Here is a 22,999-nt window from a genome sequence, read left to right on the forward strand (position 1 = left end):
CACAACAGCGACACTGTAACAGAACATATGCGTAAAAGTAAAAACAGTACAGTGTTGCCAACTTTTGTGCTGCTGTTTTTTTTGCTGGTTTTTTTAATAGAATTTTTATTAGTTTTTTTAACATGTCATTTTCAACAGTAATTAAACATACTTTTACATTTTATTCAAATTTTTGACTTCCATCAATCCTGTCTGAAAATTTTCCAATCTAATCTCTCAGTATGCATTTCTTATCTTCCCTATTACATTTCAAACTCATAACCAATATCTCTATCTTTTTCTACTTTGTAACACTTCGTATATTTCTCCTTACAAAACGTCTTGTAGTCCTTCTAGTGTAATTTGCTGATTACAGTTGCTCTTCAAATAATTCATATACTTCTTCCAATCTTCTGTAAATCTCTGGCCTGGCAGGTTTTGAATCCTTCCTGTCATTTTGTCCAATTCTGCATAGTCCATTAATTTCGTCTGCCATTCTTCTTTCGTCGGACTTTCTTCTTGTTTTCATTTCTGGGCTAACAATACTCTTGCTGCAGTTGTTGCATATAAAAATAATTTAACATCTTGCCTATTAATGTCCTGACCTATAATACCAAGTAAAAATGCTTCTGGTTTTTTTAAAAAAAAAACCTGCTTTCTCCTGCTACTGTGTTTTTAAGCCGCACGAGCAAGCACTGACTTCTCTGTGGGCTTCCTCGATGCCTATTGCAGAGTACTTTCACAAATAATTAAATCAGCCAAGGAGATGGATTATTGGTATTAATTGCAATTTTATCTTTCTCTTACACCAAGGGCTTTAATTTAATTTCCCCCACAACAACCCTATGTGGTAGGTTAGGCTGAGAGAGAATAACTAGCCCAATGTCAGCCAATGAGCTTCACAGTCGAGTGAGGATCTACCAGATCTAACTTGCTTACCACAGCCTTTTCTGACCTAGTGCCCTTCAGATGACTGGAGTAGACTTTGCCACACATTTCCTCCTAGGACTTATATTGAGCAAACCTAGTTGGGGGACCATGTATTAATAGGGTAGGGTTCCTGTGGGATATGGCTCCTGTGCCTTTAAGTAGAATGTGATGTTTAGAGGTGAAATATGGTGAAAAATGCAGATCACCTGCTAATTGCTGCAAATGGCGCTCCTGTTAAAAGAACAGCCTCAAGGAGGGATTCCAAAGTTCATAGCCTCAAGGAAAGTCATTGCTACAGGTCTTTTATGGGGGAAACTGCAAGACAAAGAGAAAAAGGCTGTCAGCTGTTTGGATGCAACAATAATATTATGTCTTTCAGAATATTTTACCAAGTCAAGCTAGCTTTCTTCCTTGCCAGACATTCCGAGGTGTTAAATCCAAAAGAAAGGGAAGGTTGCGCTGGAGAAAAGTATGTTTATCTAATTTTATATGTATATGCTGATGTACACCATCTTGATATCTTCTGTCAGTGAGTAGTATACACAGATTTTTTAATAAGTAAAATAACTTCTTTCACAAATGAATATTTTACTTGATAGCAACAGTTTGTGGGCCACTTATCTTTTAGAAACAATATCTAAGCAAAACAAAAAAAAATTCCTTCCAGTAGCACCTTAAAGACCAACTAAGTTAGTTCTTGGTATGAGCTTTCGTGTGCATGCACACTTCTTCAGATACACATTTTTGCCACATTTTTAAAGATCCTAGTCTTGAACACATTAAAAAATAATAATTCTGGTATTGAGGACATTTTTTTTAATCAAAAACTAAAGTTTCAGAGAAAAAGTTAGAATGCCCCCCCCACACACAAAAAATCTGTGTTGGAATGTTATAATCATTTTACATGTTTACCAAAAGCTGGGTAAAAAGAATCATAATGTTGAAAGGGACCTCTATGATTCTAGTCCAACATCCCCCCCCCCCGCACAATGCCAGAATCTTTTGCCCCCCCCCCCAACTAAGCTATTCCAGAGCAGTAAATGACATGCCTATTGTAGCAAGGTAGGGACGCAGGTGGCGCTGTGGGTTAAAGCCTCAGCGCCTAGGGCTTGCCGATCGAAAGGTCGGCGGTTCGAATCCCTGCAGCGGGGTGCGCTCCCGCTGCTCGGTCCCAGCGCCTGCCAACCTAGCAGTTCGAAAGCACCTCCGGGTGCAAGTAGATAAATAGGGACCGCTTACCAGCGGGAAGGTAAACGGCGTTTCCGTGTGCGGCTCTGGCTCACCAGATGCCGCTTTGTCACGCTGGCCACGTGACCCGGAAGTGTCTCCAGACAGCGCTGGCCCCTGGTCTCTTAAGTGAGATGGGCGCACAACCCCAGAGTCTGTCAAGACTGGCCCGTACGGGCAGGGGTACCTTTACTTTTACCTTTAGGGAGCATGTTACAAAGTTGTAAAGTTTGTATGTCGATCACATTGTCATTGTATCTTGCATTGTTTTGTATTTATAATATCTTGCGTAATAATTTGTATCTATTTCTGTTGCATTTATATCCCACCTTTCCTTCAAGGGACCGAAGGTGGCAAAGATGGTTCACTTTCTCTTCATTTTATCTTCACAGCGACCGTGCGAGGTGGGTGAGGCTGAGAGAAGTGACTGGGCCAAGGTCACCTAGTGAGTTTCACGGCTGAGTGGGGGATTTGAACCCTGGTCTCCCAGGTTCCCGATCCAACACACTAAGTTGCTACACAACACTGGCTCTCACACTAGGTATGGAAGAGACCCTGTTTGTAAATTTTATTATAGAGTGTGTTTTGCCCCCAGACCAGTATGGTTGCTTCTGGTTTTGTCACCCAAAGGCAACTGTAGCTGTGTCAGCCCATGTAGAAAAATTCCGAATTCCAAACCAAGCTGTTACAAAATAAAGTGTGCAAGCTTTTGAGTTTTCTAGAATGCTTCATTGGACAAGAGAGACAACAGAAATGGAGGGGGGACAATGTCTCATTTAAATGAAGCTCTGTGAGGTGTTTTCCACCCCACCCCACCCCGCATTGTGTGTGTGAATGCAAATTCCCTCTATGTCATGGGTAGGCAAACTAAGGCCCGGGGGCCAGATCCGGCCCAATCACCTTCTAAATCCGGCCCTTGGATGGTCCAGGAATCAGCGTGTTTTTACATGAGTAGTATGTATCCTTTTATTTAAAATGCATCCCTGGGTTATTTGTGGGGCCTGCCTGGTGTTTTAACATGAGTAGAATGTGTGCTTTTATTTAAAATGCATTGCTGGGTTATCTGTGGGGCATAGGAATTCGTTCTTCCCCCACAAAAAAAATATATAGTCCGGCCTCCCACAAGGTCTGAGGGACAGTGGACCGGCCCCCTGCTGAAAAAGTTTGCTGACCCCTGCTCTATGGCTCCAATATCAGCCATCCCACCACCACCACCCTCACCCAACCCTTTGTATTGTTTACCACCCATATACCCAAACTTTTACAGTGAAGGTGCCTGGATGTTAATAGCCCAGAGATGGAAAGAAGAGAGAGTCCCTACCAGAGAAGAATGGCAAATTAAGTTGATGGACTTTGCGGAAATGGCAAAAATGACCAGAAGAAACAGAAATCGGGAAGACCAAAATGTTAATATGGAATGGGGGAAGTATATAACACCTTAAAAACCATTGTAAACAATTAAAATTATTAGAAGTAGGATTGGAATAACACTTGTAGTTTATTGTTGAATTTTGGTTATTATACAGTATGTAGATTTGGATTAATAGACAAGATGCAGGAGGAAAAGGTTAATATAGGGACCCACAAAGGGGAGGAAGGAAGTCCAGGATATTCTTCAGAATTCTCTTTTTATGTTGGTTATTGGATAATGGTTTGCAAATTTCTAAAATCTGAAAAACTAAATAACATTTTTAGAATTTTAGAATTTTATTTTTTAAAAAAATACAATTTAAATTTTAAAAAAGAGAAGAAAATCTGAATGTGTGCACACTTACATTGTCACTATTTTGGTTGCCCTAATAAAGGTGGATTTTATAATTGGTGTGACTCTCCAAGCTCTTTGCAAATGTATTCTCTTAGTGACACTGGAAGCTACCTTATCCCCAATCTGCCAAGACAACAAAGAGGGGGAAATCCTCAACCAAACAAAGCTAAAAAAAAGGACCAAAGTCCATTTTAAACATGGGTCCACCTTCGCTTTAGGAATGTGTTTCCAGAGGTGCCAAGACCTGCCAATGAAATCCTCCCCCTGGCTGTTATATACATCAAATGTGAATGGTGCTATCATTTTATTTCATTGCCCGTTCCTCATGCGAGACTTGTTTGCTGCAAACGTTTTGTTTCTGTCCTGCAGGAAGGGAATAGTTTTGTTCACAACGTGTTGAAAAGCCTTTCTTTTAGCATACTGGTTTTGTTTCTAACAGGTTGGTTATGTATATAAGTAACAGTAAAGGTGACCGACTCTGGGGTCGCAGCGCTCATCTCGCTTTATTGGCCGAGGGAGCCGGCGTACAGCTTCCGGGTCATGTGGCCAGCATGACTAAGCCACTTCTGGTGAACCAGATCAGCGCACGGAAACGCCGTTTACCTTCCCGCCAGAGCACTACCTATTTATCTACTTACACTTTGATGTGCTTTTGAACTGCTAGGTTGGCAGCTGCTGGGACTGAGCAACAGGAGCTCACCCCATCACGGGGATTCGAACCGCCAACCTTCTGATCGGCAAATCCTAGGCTCTGTGGTTTAACCCACAGCGCCAGTAAAACAGAGTAAAAAGCAGTGTTTTGTTTATTTGTTTGTTTGTTGCATTTCTATCCCTCCTTTCCTCCAAAGGGGCTCAAGGATCTGTACATGGTTCGCATTTTAGGCCAAGTAGTGAGCTTCATGACTCAGTGGGGATATGAACCCTGGTCCCCCAGGTCCAACTTCCTCCACCCACTATTGTTTCTTGCCCCCTCCCCAACGCACACATTTATAAGTGTTTCTTTTTTTAAAAAAAAAAAAATTATTAAATTTTCATACAAGATCCCTTCACCAAAAAATAATACACAAAAAAGCCAAAACAAATACACCAAAAAACCATATAGAAAAAAAGAAATAAAAAAGAAAAAAGAAAAAGAAAAAAACCAACCATTCAATACAATTTTTTATATATATAACTAACTGGACTTCCTCACATCTCCTTTACCCTGCATTATTTATATTAAAAATATCAGCAAATTATTACCTTGTTTCATACCTTATTTTGTACTTTCCAAATATTATACTTCTAAATTTAAGATAATTTTTATCATTTATTCATACCTTAAATTTAAACATATTGTTGCCTTAAATTTCGACCTTTTCTTACTTATAACTTAATTTTCTATTTTACAAAATCTATTTGCTGGAACTGAGATTTTCTAAATCGTGCAGATACTTAACATTCATACAACTTATATTGTTTTTGTAAATAGTCCTTAAACTTCTTCCAGTCCTCTTCCGTTGTTTCTTCTCCCAAGTCTCGGATTCTGCCAGTCATTTCAGCCAATTCCATATAGTCCATCAATTGCGTCTGCCACTCTTCCAGTGTGGGCAAGTCTTGTGTCTTCCAATACTTTGCAATAAGTATTCTTGCTGCTGTTGTCGCATACATAAAGAAATTTCTGTCCTTCTTTGACACTTTCTGGCCGACAATGCCCAAGAGGAAGGCCTCTGGTTTCTTAACAAAGGTATATTTAAATACCTTTTTTAGTTCATTATAGATCATTTCCCAGAAGACCCTCACTTTTGGGCATGTCCACCAGAGGTGAAAGAATGTCCCCTCAGCCTCTCTACATTTCCAACATTTATTATCAGACAGGTGATATATTTTTGCAAGCTTGACTGGGGTCATGTACCACCTATATATCATTTTCATAATATTCTCCTTCAAGGCATTACATGCCGTGAATTTTATTCCGGTGGTCCATAACCTTTCCCAGCATTTATAAGTGTTTCTGCAAGGGGGTTCAGTCTTTGGGCTGAAAAAGCTCTCCTTCCCCTACCTTACCTGCCAGTTGTTCATGGATTTCTAGACCAGGGTTTCTCAAACTTGGGTCTCCAAAAAACAGTTGGACTTCAATTCCCATCATCCCTAGCTAGTCGGACCAGTGGTCAGGGATGATGGGAATTGTAGTCTAGCTGGAGACCCAAGTTTGGGAAACCCTGTTCTAGACAGGCCAGTTGTGTTCTTTTTATTCATAATGTTATATGTTTGGGGGGGACCCACCCCCTAAATCCTAGAAATTAAGAAATGATAGGGCTTTATTTCAGCCGGGTCAAAGACCCAGTTTGGCACCAACTAATGGACTCTCCAATGTTCTATTTGTCCTGGAAGCATTCAAGTTCTTGACAGGCCATTTGGGGGATTTTTTAAAAAATAATGTGTAGACTTGCACTAGACTCGAGAGTCACTGGTGTGCATTGAAAGCACTGCTGTATTTTGGGGTGGTTCCATTGCACTTCCAAAAATGACAGGTCACCCTGGTCTGCTATTAAACAGAATGATGAATGAACACACAAAGAGAAGACCGCAACACACCAGTTCCAAAACAAACATTTTAATCTTGGTGAAGCACCTCTTAGAAATTGTATCCTTACAAAACTTTTTTTTTATTTAAATAAAAAGGCCAAGGTGCTCTCATTGGAACTCTGTACAAAATATACAGTATCAAACACTTGTTTCCAAATGGTTGCACAGTACTTAAATGAGGCGGAGAAAAGACCCTTTTTTAAATTGTCTGGCAGGACTGCAAGGTGGGGAAATAGCAGGCTTTCCCCCGCCCCTTTCCAAACCGATCTGCACACTCAGTGCACCACGGAAATAATAATATTAATAACAATAGCAACAACAACAATAACGAGGAGAAAATGGCAAGCGGTGCTGCCTCTAGATACTATCACATGAGCACAAGGGGCATTGCGATGCATCCCTCGCCTAAGATTTGCTTAAGATAAATCGCTTCCTCTGTGACCCAGCTTGCGGTGCTGTGTTCTGTACACACATCTAGCCTCTGAATTCTGTCCGGAGCTGGCTGGAAAGGGACTTTGTCATATCCAAAGCCTTCCAGTCCGCTGCAAGTTTCAATGTGTGGCAGGGAGAGGGCCAACCGCTGTTAGACACCCAACTCTCATAGAATGACCAATGGCCAGGGACGGATGGGAGTTGCAGCCCAAGAACATCTGGGCAGCACCACAGTCCTGCCTTAAAACTATCTTCCATTACTGCCTCACGTCTCTTTTTCAGAACAGTAATTTTGCCACCAGCACAAACACATCTTCAGGTGTCTTGGATGATTTGCACATGACAGAGCTAATCTGTCATTCATACTTTCCTTTCCGATTCCCTTTAATATACACAAGAGCTTCTTTAAAAAAATAAATGATCTTAAGTCCACAAACAGTACCAAGAACTGCTTTGAAAACCTGCACAAAAATAAAGTACCAAATTTGAAGCCTTTAATAATAATAAAAAATAGATCTGAACGCAGCAGCAACTCCTTATAAAGGCCAAGCTGTCACATTTCTAAAATGTGGTAGTTTAAGCCACAAAAAAACCAAACATTTAAGTACAGGAGCCATGTCCCCACTGACGTTATGGAGAAACCAGGACTTTTCAAACCTGTCTTCCCTTTTTTTAAATACATACACAGGAGGAAAACTGTCTTTTAAAAAAAAAAAAATGTATCAAGTGGTCCCCATTAGAATTAAGCATGGGTCACTGTTATCACAGAAAGCAGGTGAAATGGTGAAGTTATTCCCAGGCTGATTCTCTTCTGATGGTGACGGGTGGAGGCCACCAAGACTGAATGCTTCACAAATCTCCAGCCTCAAAAAGAAAAGGAAAAACCTGCCGCACTTAGAAAAGTAGCACATCAGGGGGAAATAGAACCATGGCCTGCTAGCTTTCTATGTGTGGTGATACTTTGCATCCATATGTATTGTTGTATGGAAGGCGTATTCAGTCATGTGTATTCAGTAACTCAGAAAACTGGGCTTCCACCTCACCTGCATGGTTTGAGCAAGTGAATTTGGCAAGAGAGGCATCAAAAAAAGAAAAAGAACCAGAGTCGGGTAGGTAGCATGGCACCTCCCATGAGTGAAATTCATCTACAGGAAAAGGAAACCCATGAAATTCAGCTCTTTCTGCAATGCCAGTGGGGGAGGCAGGACTCTTGAAAGGTGCTGCCCATGTCTTTTTGGAGGCCTCAAGAAAGCAGGAAGAAGACGAAGCTGCTAGTACAGCAACAGCTCCCACCTCCATGCTGCAAGGATCCATTCCTCTCTTCCACCCACCCACCAGTCTTGCCTGCTGCCTCAACAAGCAAATCAACTGAACTGCAGGCCCAATCCACACTTTGTGGCAAACCAGGGTGAATGGCTTTTACTGCGAACATGATGATCTGGGCTGCTTTCTTCCACCCCATTGGGAGAAACAAACTGATGATTCTGGGCATAGCATTATGTCTCAAACTATGGAATAGCGGTCTTTTTTCCACTCAAGCAAACCCCAAGAGGTAAGCCATGAACAAACCTCAGGTGCTGAGCATGGTTGGTTGGTTTTTGAACAAAACAAATCATGGTTCTTGACATGGACATAGGCTTGGATCCAGTGCTAGTTCAATTCAAAGCCAACCCGCTGAAATTAATGGACTTAAGTCCATTTACTTCAATGGATCTACTCTGACTTAGTTGGCAAAAATGCTGAGCCAGGGATCATGGTTTGTTTCTCTCCTTGCAACAGCAAGGGGTAGCAGAGCAGCTAAAATCAATGTGTTCACAATGAACCATTAGCTATTGTTCACCAGGGTGAGCAAATAGGGCCAGTGGTCACAGATGAAGTTCATTGCCCTCTGATGTCCCTGGACCCGTAATGCTGGATTCTCTCTTTTTGTCATGGGTGTGGAGGCAGCAGGAAGGAAAATGATCTACAAACTGCCAAGCAAAATCTTTCCTCTCCAGCACCCAAACTGGCAATTGCTTAAGAATTGTGTCTGGATCATTTCAGAATATATGGAAGTCTCGTGGTTTGCAAGGGATCCAGAGATCCACACCTCTTTTTTTCTCACTGGCCCTCTGAGCAGTGCCAGGCAGCTTTTCCTTTCCCACAATGCCCCTGACCTGCTGTCACTCTGGAGCACTGTGGGAAATTTAAAGGGTGACAGCTGTCTGTCACAGCGGCCAGCTATACTTGCCGGTGCCCACCAACAGAAGAGGTGGCCCACCAGTGGGAAACAGACCAAGGGCATCCTCAAACCTGGACCTCAACCCTGAACGGAGGAGTTTTAAAAGACCAGTAGCCAGCTGCCTCATTCAGCAGCAAGCGCAGTGTGCTTTGGTGCTGGGAGGAAGAGCACAGAAGCCATCTTGCGAACTCTAGGTCCTGTTCCCATGTTCCTCCTTTGACATGGCTGCCACCACAAACTACCGCAATATGCCAAGGTTTCCTGAAGACATGTGGAGCCCTGTGGCATTTGGCGGGCTCCACGCCACCAGAGGAACATCTGGAGAGAGTCCTCATCAGCCTCTTCAAAATGCATGGAGATTAGGCCTGGGAGATACCCAGGACCATGGAACATAGCTATGCTTTCAGGCACCTTGCTAATGGGGTTCCAATCTGCCAGCAGGATGACCCAATTGGACATTATCTCACTCTCCCCACCCACACCAAACACACTCTCACTCACTCATCCACCTCCAACCAGCCTTTCTTATAGTCCTGCAAAATCTCGAGGTAATATTGCCAATCAGGCTCACTGTCATATTGCACCGCGTAAACTGTCTTCAGAGGGTTCTTGTGGTATTTGTGAATCCGCAGCACCAATCCCGGGTACCACGCTTCTGTCTTGTCCTTCTCCTCGTACAAGTGCCTGATCCGCTTGCCAACAAGGTCCGGATACTGAGGGGGCAAAGCGTAGGCCTTCGTACCACCCGGCGCCCGATGCTTGAACCTCTTCAGGAGCACTGAAGGCGGCTTTCTTCTCTTCTTGCGGGCAGCTTTTGGGGCCGGTGGCCCCTGGATATCTCGAAGGGCATTCTGGAATTTGATATGGACCATAGATTTCTTACAGTGATGGAGGTCGTTTGAGGTACTGTCTGTTTTCCTGTCATCCGATTTGGCCAGCTTCACCTTAAGAGCCCCGGGGAGTTTAAGGGCTGGCAAAAGCTGCTCCGCAGCCTTAGGGTGAAGCGGTAGTCCTTTGGTCCTCAAGGCCACAGAGGCAGAGTCTTTCTCAGGCTGCAACTTTGGTGCAGCGTCCCTTTGGATAGAAGGTGAGGAGGGTCCCTGAGACATATCATCATCTATTTGATGGCGGGTCTTGGAGGGCAAACAAGAAGCCAATCTATATTTTTTGCCTAGCTTATGCTTCCTTGCGAAGTGTTGGGTGAGAGACTGGGCTGTCATGCCCTGTAAACATCTGGTTGCATCTGTTGACTTCAAGCCGTCTGGTAATAAAGCTTCAGTGTCGATCTTTGGGCTCTCCTCTGCAAGATCACCTGTGGAAACAGAAAATTAATAATAAACATTCAGCCAAATTAGTGCCTGCGCCCTCAACGGACAACCATCCATCGCAGTCCTATAACCTGATCAGAAAATACACAGCCTTCACTCAGAAGATGCAACAGACTCTCACCTGGACTCCCCCAGTAGGTGGGACTGTAGATAAAAAGGTAAAAGACCCCTGGATGGTTAAGTCCAGTCAAAGGTGACTATGGGATTCTGGCGGTCATCTAGCTTTCAGGCCGAGAGAGCTTGCGTTTGTCCACAGACAGCTTTCCGGGTCATGTGGCCAGCATGACTAAACCGCTTCTGGCCCATGGAACACCGTGACAGAAGCCAGAGCGCATGGAAACGCCGTTTACCTTCCCACCGCAGCGGTACCTATTTATCTACTTGCACTGGCATGCTTTCGAACTGCTAGGTTGGCAGGAGCTGGGACAGAACAACGGGAGCTCACCCCGTCACAGAGAGTCAAACCACTGACCTTCTAATTGGGAAGCCCAAGAGGCTCAGTGGTTTAGACCACAGTGCCCCCCGTGTCCCTAGGTGGGACTGTACACCTGATCTAGCTCCTGCTCTTAAGCCATGGAGAAGGAAGAAGGTCAACTGGAGTCCACTGGACAATTTGCAATGGAATACTGGTTTCCTTGCAAAGAAACTGGGGGCCAGGTGAATCTTGTTCTTGAACACACAGCTGGGGAACCTGGAGCTCTCCAGATGTTGCTGGACTCCACACTCCCAACAGCTCTAGCCAGCTTGGCCAATGGTCAGGGTTTGATGAGAGTTGTGGCCCAGCAAATACCTGGGATGGCCACAAATTCCTCATCCACGTTCTTATGCAAGAGTGCAGACTCCAGGATAACAAACAGCATCACTGCAACCTTTTGAAATCTCCATCACAGAGGTGGCACCCGTTGATGCCCACACTTGCAGTGCTCATGTCAGGTGGCAGAGGAACCAACCCCCACGGCAGATTGCCAAGAAAGAATAAGACAAGCAAAAGTTCTTACCATCTGCTTTTTATTCAAAATTCACAGAGAGAGGCTTAGGAATGCTGCCTCCTGGAATAATGGCGTTGTCCCGAGTGAGTCTCCACCCTTCCGTCTCTCCCACTTACTCATGCATCATCGCTACAGCTGCTGAAAAGGGCCCTCTGCCTTTGAGCTCTTTGCTCTCCTACTTTCAATGCTTGCCAGGTTCTGGGACGGGGGGGGGAAGGAATGCTTTCCAAAAGGACTGTGTCCACCAGCTGTTGCGTCCCCGCTTGGTGCTTCTTCTTCTTCTTCTTCCTCCTCCTCCTCTCCCACTATTTCCCAGCTTTCCCTCTCATCTGCCCCTGAGCTGTGTTCTCGCTCAAACCCCTGTTGTAATTCTCAACTGTCTTCTTCTTCTCTGGAAGGGACAGGCTTGGGAGGCGATTTCCACCATTCCTCCTCTGCCCAGTCCCTGACATCTAATGCTTTAGGACAGCTTATCACCACTTGCATTTTCCAATTGATTTCTTCAGCACCCTTCGCCTGCTGAGCGATGAGGCGACCGGCGCACACATGCCGAAGTGGCTGCAAGCCGACCATCTCTGCTCCAGGCAATTCACACTGGAACAGCGAGGTTCAAAGTATGTTTTCAAGCAAAGCTGGCATCGTCATCTGGCACCTTGGGACAGCTGCCGCAGCCCCAGCCCCTTGGGACAGAGCCCACCACAGCCTGCTCAGGGACACCCCCACAACAAGGCTGGCTATGCACTACCATTCAAAATTTCACAAAGCGCCAGAGTAGCTTCATTCCAGGGCAGGCGGTGGGCACTTCTTTCAGTTAAGGGCTGTATTGCCTTGACAGTAATCTGCCAAGGGCAGCTGGTTGGCAGAGGATGGGGCCAAAAGCAGACAGGAATCTGCTTTTCTGACTTCTTTCACCAACCCCTTCTCTCTCTCTCTCTCTCTCTCTCTCTCTCTCTCTCTCTCTCTCTCTGACACCTTGAACCAAAATGCCTTGAACCCAGCCACTAATCCATTTAACTCTGATCAGTGACGAATCACTACAGTGTTAGGACTGGGGTGTGTGTGTGTATATTTTTCAGCACTCACTACCTTTGAAGCTAAAACTTCCCACTGCCCCTGCCTATTGGGTCATGCTGCCTGGGACTAATGGGAGCTGGAATCCAGCAACATTAAGAGTGCACCCAGTTTCCCCATCCCAGTGCTAGGGGTCAAAGCCAGGGTCCTTCTGCAAGCAAAGCATGGGCTCTACTACTTAGGGAAAGTGCAGGGGGGACATTTGGCCCTCCAGTTGTTGCTGAACTACAAACCCCACCATTCCCATGAGCTCCAGCCAGCATACCTGCTGGTGGGGGATTATGGGAGTTGGGAGTCCAAGCACCCCTGGAGGTCCAGAGGCCGGGGGGGGCACCAGCTGGTCTCCACCACTATAAGCAGCTGCACACCACATAAACCCACACAAAGAACAGATACCTACTTGGAGGTATGCAGGACAGCCTGTGAAGTGGGACCTGGAAAAAAATAAAGTTACGCAAAATCATCTGGTGTGTTAGTGAAAGGGTCGGTCATAAAGTTGGCTGGCAGTGGGTGTTTGGTTGGAGCTAATCTAAGGGTGACAACCCCCTCTGCAAAAAGAAGACTGTGCCCTCTCTCTCTCCAAATATATATATATATACAGTGGAACCTCGGTTTCTGAGCATCTCGGAAGCCGAACGCCGAAAACCCGGAAGTAATTGCTTCCATATTCGAACGTGCCTCGGAAGTCGAACACCTTCCGAGGCACATTTTTCATATTCCCCCCCCCCCATTGACTTTGCAGCCAACCCATTGATCCTTGGTTTTCAAATGTTTCAGAAGTTGAGCGGTCTTCCGGAACCTTGTAAACAGAGGTTCCACTGTACACACATTAGGCTGCCATTGCACATCCCCTGTGTGAGTTGTAGTGCCTGGATTTGTCATGAGGAGGGGGAACAGGCTTGGAAGAGCCGTGAGGCTATGGGGGACCAAAGGAGCTGTTAAGGGACGCAGCGTTCGCATGAAGTGTAATGTGGGGTGCTAGGATCGGTGAGCAGCACAAATAGGGCCACCAGCCCCTAATACCCTCCCCCCACACAGATGGATATAGACAGCTGCCTTTTACAAGGTCAGATTGTCCACTTAGCCCAGTATTGCTTGCTCTTGCTGGCAGCAGCTCTCCAGGGGCTCAGGCAGACGTCTTTCCTATCAGCCGCTTCTTTGATCCCTTGGCTGGGAACTGAACCAGGCACCTCTGCCATGAACCTCGGGGATATTATTCAACACTTTGCGGAAAGGCAAAAAAGCCCATGCTGCAACCGGGGCTCTCCACGAGAACCAGGTATCCCGACAGTGGCAGAGCCCATTCTGCCCCTGCAGGCTGCTTGGGCATGATTTTCACCTGCATCCCCAAGGCTAGGGAGCAGACGGAATATCCTGGTGTGCAGTGGGTGTTGCATTCAATAACTTTCTGACTGTAGGAAGAAGAAGAAGAGTTTGGATTTGATATCCCACTTTATCACTACCCGAAGGAGTCTCAAAGCGGCTAACATTCTCCTTTCCCTTCCTCCCCCACAACAAACACTCTGGGAGGTGAATGAGGCAGAGAGACTTCAGAGAAGTGTGACTGGCCCAAGGTCACCCAGCAGCTGCAGATGGAGGAGTGGGGAAGCGAACCCGGTTCACCAGATTACGAGTCCACCGCTCTTAACCACTACACCACATTGGCTTCCTCAGAAGGTGGTGGACTTTCCTAGGTGGTTTTTAAGCAGAGGTTGGATAGCCATCTGTCATGGATGCTTTAGTGGAGATTCTTGCATTGCATGGATTGAACTAAAAAAAAAGAAGGTAAAGGACCCCTGGACCTTCCCACCACAGCAGTACAGGTTTATCTACTTGCACTGGTATGCTTTCGAACTGCTAGGTTGGCAGGAGCTGGGACAGAGCAACAGGAACTCCCTCTATCGCAGGGATTCAAACTGCTGACCTTCCAATCGGCAAGCCCAAGAGGCTCATTGGTTTAGACCACAGCGCCACCTGCGTCCCCTGGATTGGACTAGATGAGCCTCAGGGTCCTTTCCAACCCCATCTACAATTCTATGGTTCTATAATTCTGACAGGTAGAAATGTTTCTGTTTAGGTAAAGGTAAGGTAAAGGACCCCTGGATGGTTAAGTCCAGTCAAAGGTGACTATGGGGTTGTGGAACTCCACTGAGCCTCTTGGGCTTGCCGATCGGAAAGCTGGGGGTTCAAATCCCTGTGACGAGGTAAGCTCCTGTTGCTCTGTCCCAGCTCCTGCCAACCTAGCAGTTCAAAAGCACGCCAGTGCAAGTAGATAAATAGATACCTCTACGGCGGGAAGGTAAACAGTGTTTCCATGCACTCTGGCTTCCGTCATGGTGTTCCATTGCAACAGAAGCGGTTTAGTCATGCTGGCCACATGGCCCAGAAAGCTGTCGGTGGACAAATGCCAGCTCCCTCGGCCTGTTTCTATTTTTTCCAGCTCAAGGATGTGCGTATGCATATGCACACATGGAGAGAGATTTCCCCCTCTCCCCCTAACAATTTCACCCTTCCTTCTGCCGACCTCCCTGCAGCCTAAACCAGCTCCTTTCTGCCCTATCCAAATCAAGAGGCTGGAATGGTCCGAGATATTTGCACCCACACCCCACCAAGAGCTCCCAACCTACATGTCACAGTCACAGTCATGCAAGTGCCTAGACTTCACAAGAATAGCATCCATGCCAAACGAGAAGCAGCTGAGCGCAGGCACGAAAACCCAAGAGTACAGCAGAGATATCATTTTGCTTCAGGATAGAGCGGGGAGAAAGCCCCTTCCTGAAAAGCAGGTTGCATGCCACCGTTAGCTGCACTTACCAAGCTGTTGCTTGACGCAGTCGTGCCAGTGGAGGTTCAGAAGGTCTGGGTAGATATCGGGCAGCTGTTTCAAGGCCAGCAGTTTCAACATCCGGGAGGTGCAGCTCTTTAGCTCCAGGTCCCTCAGCAGCCTCTCCTCAGATAAGGTTGTTGGACGTAGCTCCACCCTGTGGTCCTGCAGCACATGGTCAACAGAGGAGCTGGACAGGTTGGGGAAGAGGGTCTCCTTCACCACATGGATGGGGATGAAGATGGTGCCCGCTCGGATCACGTGAGGAAAGGGGCACCTGCGAGTAAACAGGATGGCCTCCAGCTGAGACAGCAGTTTGTTAAGGAACAGCGCCATGTCCTTGAAAGCCAGCCAGATCTCCTTGCCCTTGGAAGGCATCGGAGCTTCAGAAAACTTTGAGCCGTTCTTGTGCTTCGCTGACCCTACTGCCTTCCCTTGGCGATCCCCTTTGGACTTGGTCTTCTCCAGCCACTCCTTGAGTAGCTCTGGAGCAGAGGTAGACACGGAGCAGGAAATGATGGCGCAGATCGAAGTATGCAAGGCAGTGAAATGCTGCCTGGGGGAATGTTGCTTATCGGGCAATTCGCTGCTGGTGGAAAGCGAGGCACCAGTCTCTTCCAGGGCAGGAGACGCAGCAGGTGCACTAGGAGGTGGGGCTTTTGAAGCATCTGGCAGCTTAACGTTAAAGCAATTCTGTGGCAAGAGTTGAGTTTCGGGCTGAGTCACCGCCTGCTGAAGGCTTTGCTGAACCGGAGACGTGTTTTGCTGAGTCGCCTCGTATGGGAGGCTTTGCTGAATTGGAGGTGTGTTTTGCCGAGTTGCTGCATAGGGGAGGCTTTGCTGAACCGGAGCCATGTTTTGCTGAGTCACCACTTGCGGGAGGCTTTGTTGAACTGGTGGGTTGCTTTGCAGATCTGTTGCTTGTCCAGAGCCTTCTCGCAATGTAGAGACATCACTGGCCTTATCAAACACATGGGAGCTCGGCTGCAAGGAGGAAGAGTCTTGTTGCACTGCACAACCTCGCCCAGCTGCATGCGACTTTTGGATTTTGAATTTTTTGTACAAGAATGCCGAAGAGCTGTGAAAACTGCTCTTTCCCGCAGAGCCACTTTTCCCGGCCAACTCTGCCATTTGCACATTAGCCTCCTGCACAATCTCCTGTCTCTTAGGCAAAGTCTCACTCGCCTCCTTCCCTTTGCCCTCTGAACTTTCCCTTTCAACAGCCTCCATCTTCCCAGGTGACCTCCGAAGATGGGGCCCTTCTGCCAAGCCTTCTGTTTTAAAGCTGAGATCCAGGGCATGGTCTTCTCTGGCCCCAGCACTGCCATTTATACAAGCTGGTGGGGCCTGGTGACTGGACGCAGGCCCACTGGGAGGCAAACGTTTGACCCGGCAGCTCTCCCAAGTCCCACCATAATCTTCACGCCCTCTCACAACCCCAGCACAGTTGCTGCTTGGCTCCCTTTCAACCACTTTTGCCATCACATCACGAGCGGTTTCTTTCCTTCCGGGCAGCAGTGCCTGAGACACTTCCCCTGACCGTACAGGGTCTGGCTGCGGTGGGCTCTGAACTTCCATGCATTTGCCTGAGTTACCAAAAGAAGTCTCCTGGGTTTGACAGCTTTTAGAGAGCGAAATCTCCGCTGACTCAGAATCAGCCAGGTAACGTTGGTAAGGCGCCAAGCTAAAGACGTTGTTGATAACAGGCATAGGAGGGGAAGAAGAAGGGAGGGGTTCCTCGGGTCTTTTAGCACCCCTTCCTTTGCCCTCTGATGGCTGCAGCATTCTTTGGAATGAGGAACCGGAATCCTCAAGGATGTTTTGGAGGAGATCTCCTTTAGGGCAGGAGTCATGGGATGCAACTGGACTGTCCGAAATCACTATGCACTTTCCTGATTCAGTTTTGCAAGCCCAGAAGTTCCTTTTCTTGGCTTCGGGTATTAAAGTGGACCTTTTGGGTGTGTCACAGAGTTCCTCTCCCTTAGCGTTGGCCTCTTCCGAATGGCTCCGACCCGCCCTGCAGGCAGCCTCTTGCATGGACCGAAACCCACCAAAGAAGCCAGGCAATCTGTCCGCAGGGTGGTGCATCTGCGAAGGCTGGCGTTGAGGAGTCGCCCATTGACTCGGAATGTTCTCGTTGCTTAGCTTGGCAACGTGATCGCCCTCGCGACAATCCGGAAGGCCATCTCTGCTGGGGAAAGAGCCACAATACGAAGCCTTTTCCGACAGGGTGCAGCTGGAGATGGGAGCCTCATGCACCAAGTCCACCTTGGTCCTCATGTTTGGTTGGGGCTCGTGTTCCCGAAATGGCTGGTGGCTCGGCGGAGTTGCCGCAGAAGGAGGAGGAGGACCAAGTGATCTGTAGATATAGCTGTCCAAGTGACTAGGATAATAACTCTGTGGTGTTAAGTAAGATCCTGGGAGATGCTGGGGATCTTCGCGGCCCGGAGAGGCAAATCCTTTGCAGGCTGGCAGAGCAAAGAGGGAACTGGGTTTCTCCGCCTGCACACAACTCTGGTGGTACAACAGCATCTGTTCATGTGAAGGCAGCGCGTAGGAAGTGAGCGGGTAACACGCAGGTGACCTCTCTTGATACATCAGGTTCTGGGGATTGGCCAGTGGGCTGGTAGCAGGAGGTAGCTTTGACCAGGCATGTTTGCGAGGACTTCCGCCACGAGCCTCAGGGATATTCGGCGGGCTGTGGTATGTGGCCTGGCATTTCTCAAACACTTTGCGGAACGGCGAAAAGCCAACAGGGCTCACAGAAGTGTCTTTGGACCCTTGGTGGGACGGCAGGTAACCCGATTCAGAAACCACCGATTTGGGGGGCATGGCTGTGCCGCAACCTGGCCTCTCCATGTGAACCAGGTGTCCAGACGGTGGCAGAGCCCATTCTGCTCCTGCTGGCTGCTTGGACATGCTCTCCACCTGCATCCCCAAGGCTAGGGAGCCTTTCGGGCTGTAGCCGGACTCGGCACAGTAACTGTGGTTCCGGTACACCGGTTTCGGCACCGCCAGAGTCGAGAAACCTGCCGCTGTCCGAGGAGAATGCTGTGCCGGGTAGCTGTGCACCCAGGCCTGCTGAGCGAGTCCTGTATGGCCCATGTAGTTGGCCAGCTTCTCCTGAGCAGCCATGCACTTGCTGCCAGCCTTCTCGTGCCCAGAAATTTGACCCCGTGCCCCAAAACTTTCTGCTTCCGGTCTGTACAGCATGCACAGGGCTTTGTCTGTCCTTGGGGGGTCTCTGGCCGCGGCACCCGTGCAATGGGCGTAGGTCTCGGTGGGAGTCCAGGGAGACAAAGACTTGGGCCCTTCGTGGCATTGCAGGGGGTAGGCAAAGCACGATCCCTTGTAGCTGTAATGGTTGTCCGAGGCATAGCCAGGCAGGGCGCTCGACCTGCACAAACCCGACGAGAGAACGTGGCCTGCCTCCACCTCCAGTCGAGGGTGCTTGCTGTAACTCAGGGCCCCGAGTGGCTCCAAACGTCGCTTCTCAGCCATTACACTGCCCTCACCACCTCCGGTCTTGGAGAGTCACTCTGGATACTCTGCAAGGGGACGAAAGAAAAGGCAAACCATCAGGGATCCAAGCCTACCACACGGTTTTCTTGCTAGGCAAAGATTTGCTTGCATGGCAGTTGTTAAGTTGTGGGTGAACATATCAGACGACACAGCGATTCTTCAAACAGCTCTTGTTTATTCAGAGGCCAGAACAGAACTGAGCTGAAGGGCTCAGTCAGCCTGCTTATATAGAGCTCCAGTACAACGTTACTGTAGCAACTTTCTAAAAATATCCAATCACTGAACGTCACTTTCGATCCTTCATTTGCATAACTATCTACAGTATCCGTCTGCTGGCCCAGGGTGAGAACTTCAGTACATAACAGCAGTCATCTGCACACCAAGGCTCTCCAGATGTTGATGGACCACAATTCCCATCTTCATCCCTGGCCATGCTGGCTGGGGCCCAGGAGAGCTGTAGCCCCAAAATACTTGGAAGCCATCAGCGTTACCTATCCCTACATAGCTGATGCTTCTCTCTTGCGAGTGGGTAATGCCATTTTAGAGACACAAGCAACAGCACTCACAGCCTCAACCTCAGAAACAGAGGGAATTACGTTGTCTCCTTGTTTGAGTATGTAAAACATTGGGGGTGTATAACCTATTGCAAATTGAGTTCTCTGGTTATGTCACCAAACTGGGAAAATTATGAGAGAAGGAGAAAATTCTCTCTTGCACTTTTCCCACTCCATTCCAGATTTCATACACCACAGTCTTCTTCTTCTTCTTTCTCTTTTGAACTGAAAAGGTTGCAGATAGATCTGACATGTTTCCAGCAGAGGGCACACAGAGCCAGCTGCTCGGGCACTGAGAGAGGAAATCCCCTTTTCACTACAACATAACAGAGGAATTGCTTTGCAATTGAGCTACCAAGCTCCTGTCGTTTTTTTAACCGGCAGTATTTTGTATAGAGAACATTTATCGAGGAAGGTTAGTTTTTAAAAGGGGGGAGGAATCAATCATAAATGTACACATTCATTTCATCTTTCATAATTTCATTCTGCTTTACTTCCCATAGCCCCCCAAGGGGCAAAAGTATTAAGTAGGGCGACAAAGTCCCCTACAGTAAACCTGCTCAGATTCATCTGGCAGCATCCACACATTTTCAAGATACATCCACTGTCTTAAGGACTAGAAACTTGGGTTTTTTTAAAAAATGAAACAAATCATGAAAGCAGAAATTCTCAGAGTGCTATGCTAACTGGCCAATTTAGCATGTTTATTTTATTTGTATTTAGTGAACAAATGCAATATTTGGCCAATGCAATATTTGGGAAGCATGGCAGTTTTGACATTTCTAGCTTTGTTCACTAAATACAAATAAAATAAACATGCTAAATTCACTCTCTGGTGAAAAGGTTCCCGATGCAAGCTGCCATCATTTGCATAGGAACAAATTCATACATTGAGGTTTTTTGCCTGGCTGGAAGGTGTCCTTGATACCTTCATGGTGTCTCTTGCTTCTTGGAAAATAGAAAAGGCTGAACATGCCCAGTGGGCATGGTACAGTGGTTGACTTTTGGGGTGGGGAGATGGAAAACCAGGGGAGGCAGAATAGAATGAAAGGATAGAGCTGGCTGGAATGTATAACAGGAGCATTCTACACTAATGCATTTTGTTGGTGATCCTACTGGTCCATACTCTGATTTTTCAAAGCAGACAACAACTTTTGCAGAGGGGGTTAAGAGGAGGGAGAAGGGAGCCTGACTTAAGAGAGAAACAGGCTCTAAGCCCTGCCGGCTCCTGTTTCAAATCTTGCATCACTTAAGTGGTCCCCCGGCATTCGCATCTTCGCGGTTACACATTCGCTTAAGTCAGAAAGTCAGCAATTCGACCAACTAAGAAGGAACCGTCAGACAGCACTAGGTCCCTGCGTGATTCCTTGGCAGGAGCCAAAAATGTCTAGGAACTAAACATTTCAGGCTTCTCAGCAAATGCAGAGTCACCGCTAAACTGTTTGGGATTTGTGATTCTCACATTAGGAAGGAGGTGCTTCTAAAAGTATCCTCTATTTTTCTTGGAAATTTCAAATCTGACCTCAAACACCTGCTCTCCTCCAGGCTACAGTCAACACCTGCTCTCATCCAGGCCTCTGAGTCTGCAGAAGGTAAACAACTTAGATAGAAACTACTTTGACAGAGCAATCCTGTGCATGTCTACACAGAAGTAAAGTCCCATTTACTACTTACTTGCTTACTAGGGAATAAGCTCGAGCAGGCTTATTCCCTAGTAAGCAAGTCTGCTTAGCATCTTAGTCAAGTTCTAAACTTATCCCATGACGATGGTTACCCATGACAAAAGATGTTTGGAAGCAGAAATATAAGATTGAGAACATTCTGCTATTGCAATTTGTTTATTGTGGAAAGATTTGTTTATTGTCTCTCCCCAAATTGTTTATTGTTCTGTAGGGGCTACAGCATTATCCCTAACCACTGGTCCTGCTAGCTAGGCAATGAATCAAATTTCTCCCCGTCCCTAAATTGTCAACCGCCTGAAGCACTTTGCTTAGCAGGTGTGCTTTACATTCTCCCAAATAAATTAGTAACACAATATTCACAGATTATCTACTTTGGCCACAACTGAATTCTGAAAGGTAAAGGTAAAGGTACCCCTGACCATTAGGGCCAGTCGCAGACGACTCTGGGGTTGCGCACTCATCTCACTCTATAGGCCGAGGGAGCCAGCATTTGTCATGTGGCCAGCATGACTAAGCCGCTTCTGGCAAACCAGAGCAGCACACGGAAACACCGTTTACCTTCCCGCCGGAGCGGTACCTATTTATCTACTTGCACTTTGACATGCTTTCGAACTGCTAGGTGGGCAGGAGCTGGGACTGAGCAACGGACTGTGGTTTAACCCACAGCGCCACGGGCGCTTTGAGATCATCAACTCTCTCTGACCCCTAACTCACCCCCCCCCCCCGCAAAAAAAGGAGAAATACAGTAAGGTCCCATGGGACCTGCCTCTTCAGCACCCCAGTTTAAAAAAGGGAGTCGCAATTAGGTCAGAATCAGCGGCCACATTCATAGCCAGATTTGTGTCAGCATCTAAGCCAAGGTACAACAGACTCAGATTCCAAAGTTTAGAGCTGGATGCGAACTATCTTTCCTTTCCACCTCCCTAAGGAGATGCTAATTATATATTTCTCTCCAAAGAACAAACCGAGATTAGCTGTATGCACCGCGGATTGGAACTATTAACTGCGGCAAAACAGTGTGTTTGAAAAATATATCTGGGGAGTTGAAGTGGAAACCTGCATGCTGAATCTGTGCAAGGTGATAATTATAATCATCACTCACACACACACACTGCTGTTCGTCCCATGGGGAAAACACACAGGTGTCCATAGAAAGGGGTAGCCAGGTGCAAAAGGCCTTTCAGCAGGTGAAATTCTTCTGCACAATCAATAAAGGTGCAGCTCTTTCTGCCATTCCATCCTGCCCCCCTGCCCGGACAATGGCCATATATTGAGCTCAAGAGAGGAAACAGAAGACGAAGGGGGAAATATATCTGTTGGGGGGGGGGAATAGCGATACAAGAGTGTGGAGTTAATTCACTTCACAACAAACTAACCCTCCCAGCTCTATGCTTTTCACACAGGAGAATCCGTCCCACATCTTCCCACACATCTTTTCTATTTGTACTCCGAGAAACCCTTTCAGAGTGTATTTTTTATAAATTTCATTTAGTTTTTCCAGATTTTGAAAATTACAAAAAAATAATAACATAAACAACATAAAAAGAGAGCTCTGAAGAATCTCCTGGACTTCCCTCCTCCCCTTTGTGGGTCTTTGTATTAACCTTTCCCTCCTGCATGTTGTCTATTAATCCAAATCTATTAAATCTCCTTTATAACCAAAATTCAACATTAAACTATACGTGTTATTCCAATCCTACCAATAATTTTAATTGTTTACAATGGTTTTTAAGGTAAGTTACACATTAAGGTAAGTTACATATTTTTAAGGCAAGTTACCAGTATATACTTTCTCCATTCCTTATTACAATTTTAGTCTTCCTGATTTCTAATTCTTTCGGTCATTTTGCCATTTTGGCATAGTCCATCAACTTAATCTGCCATTCTTCTCTGGTAGGGACCAGAGT

The 22,999-nt window shown here is 46.7% G+C and overlaps 1 protein-coding gene across 2 annotated transcripts in view; it reads right to left on the reverse strand.

Annotated features, from left to right (window-relative positions):
• Positions 1-6,481: 6,481 nt before the first annotated feature.
• LOC307202849 (uncharacterized protein C15orf39 homolog) overlaps positions 6,482-22,999 on the reverse strand; it is a 48,707-nt gene continuing 32,189 nt past the window's right edge. Inside the window, exons 2-4 of one of the 2 annotated variants that reach the window (XM_079953162.1) lie at positions 15,325-18,882; positions 12,911-12,944; positions 10,294-10,434 (exon numbers count right to left, since the gene is read on the reverse strand). In XM_079953162.1, coding sequence (XP_079809288.1) covers positions 10,431-10,434; positions 12,911-12,944; positions 15,325-18,835 — 3,549 coding nt within the window. In that variant the 5' untranslated portion in view covers positions 18,836-18,882 and the 3' untranslated portion in view covers positions 10,294-10,430. Of the gene's footprint in view, positions 10,435-12,910; positions 12,945-15,324; positions 18,883-22,999 lie in introns of both variants that reach the window. The other variant, XM_079953161.1, reaches the window with a different exon arrangement.

The sequence above is a fragment of the Podarcis cretensis genome (genome assembly GCF_951804945.1).
Source record: "Podarcis cretensis genome assembly, chromosome: 14".
Lineage (NCBI taxonomy): Eukaryota > Metazoa > Chordata > Lepidosauria > Squamata > Lacertidae > Podarcis > Podarcis cretensis.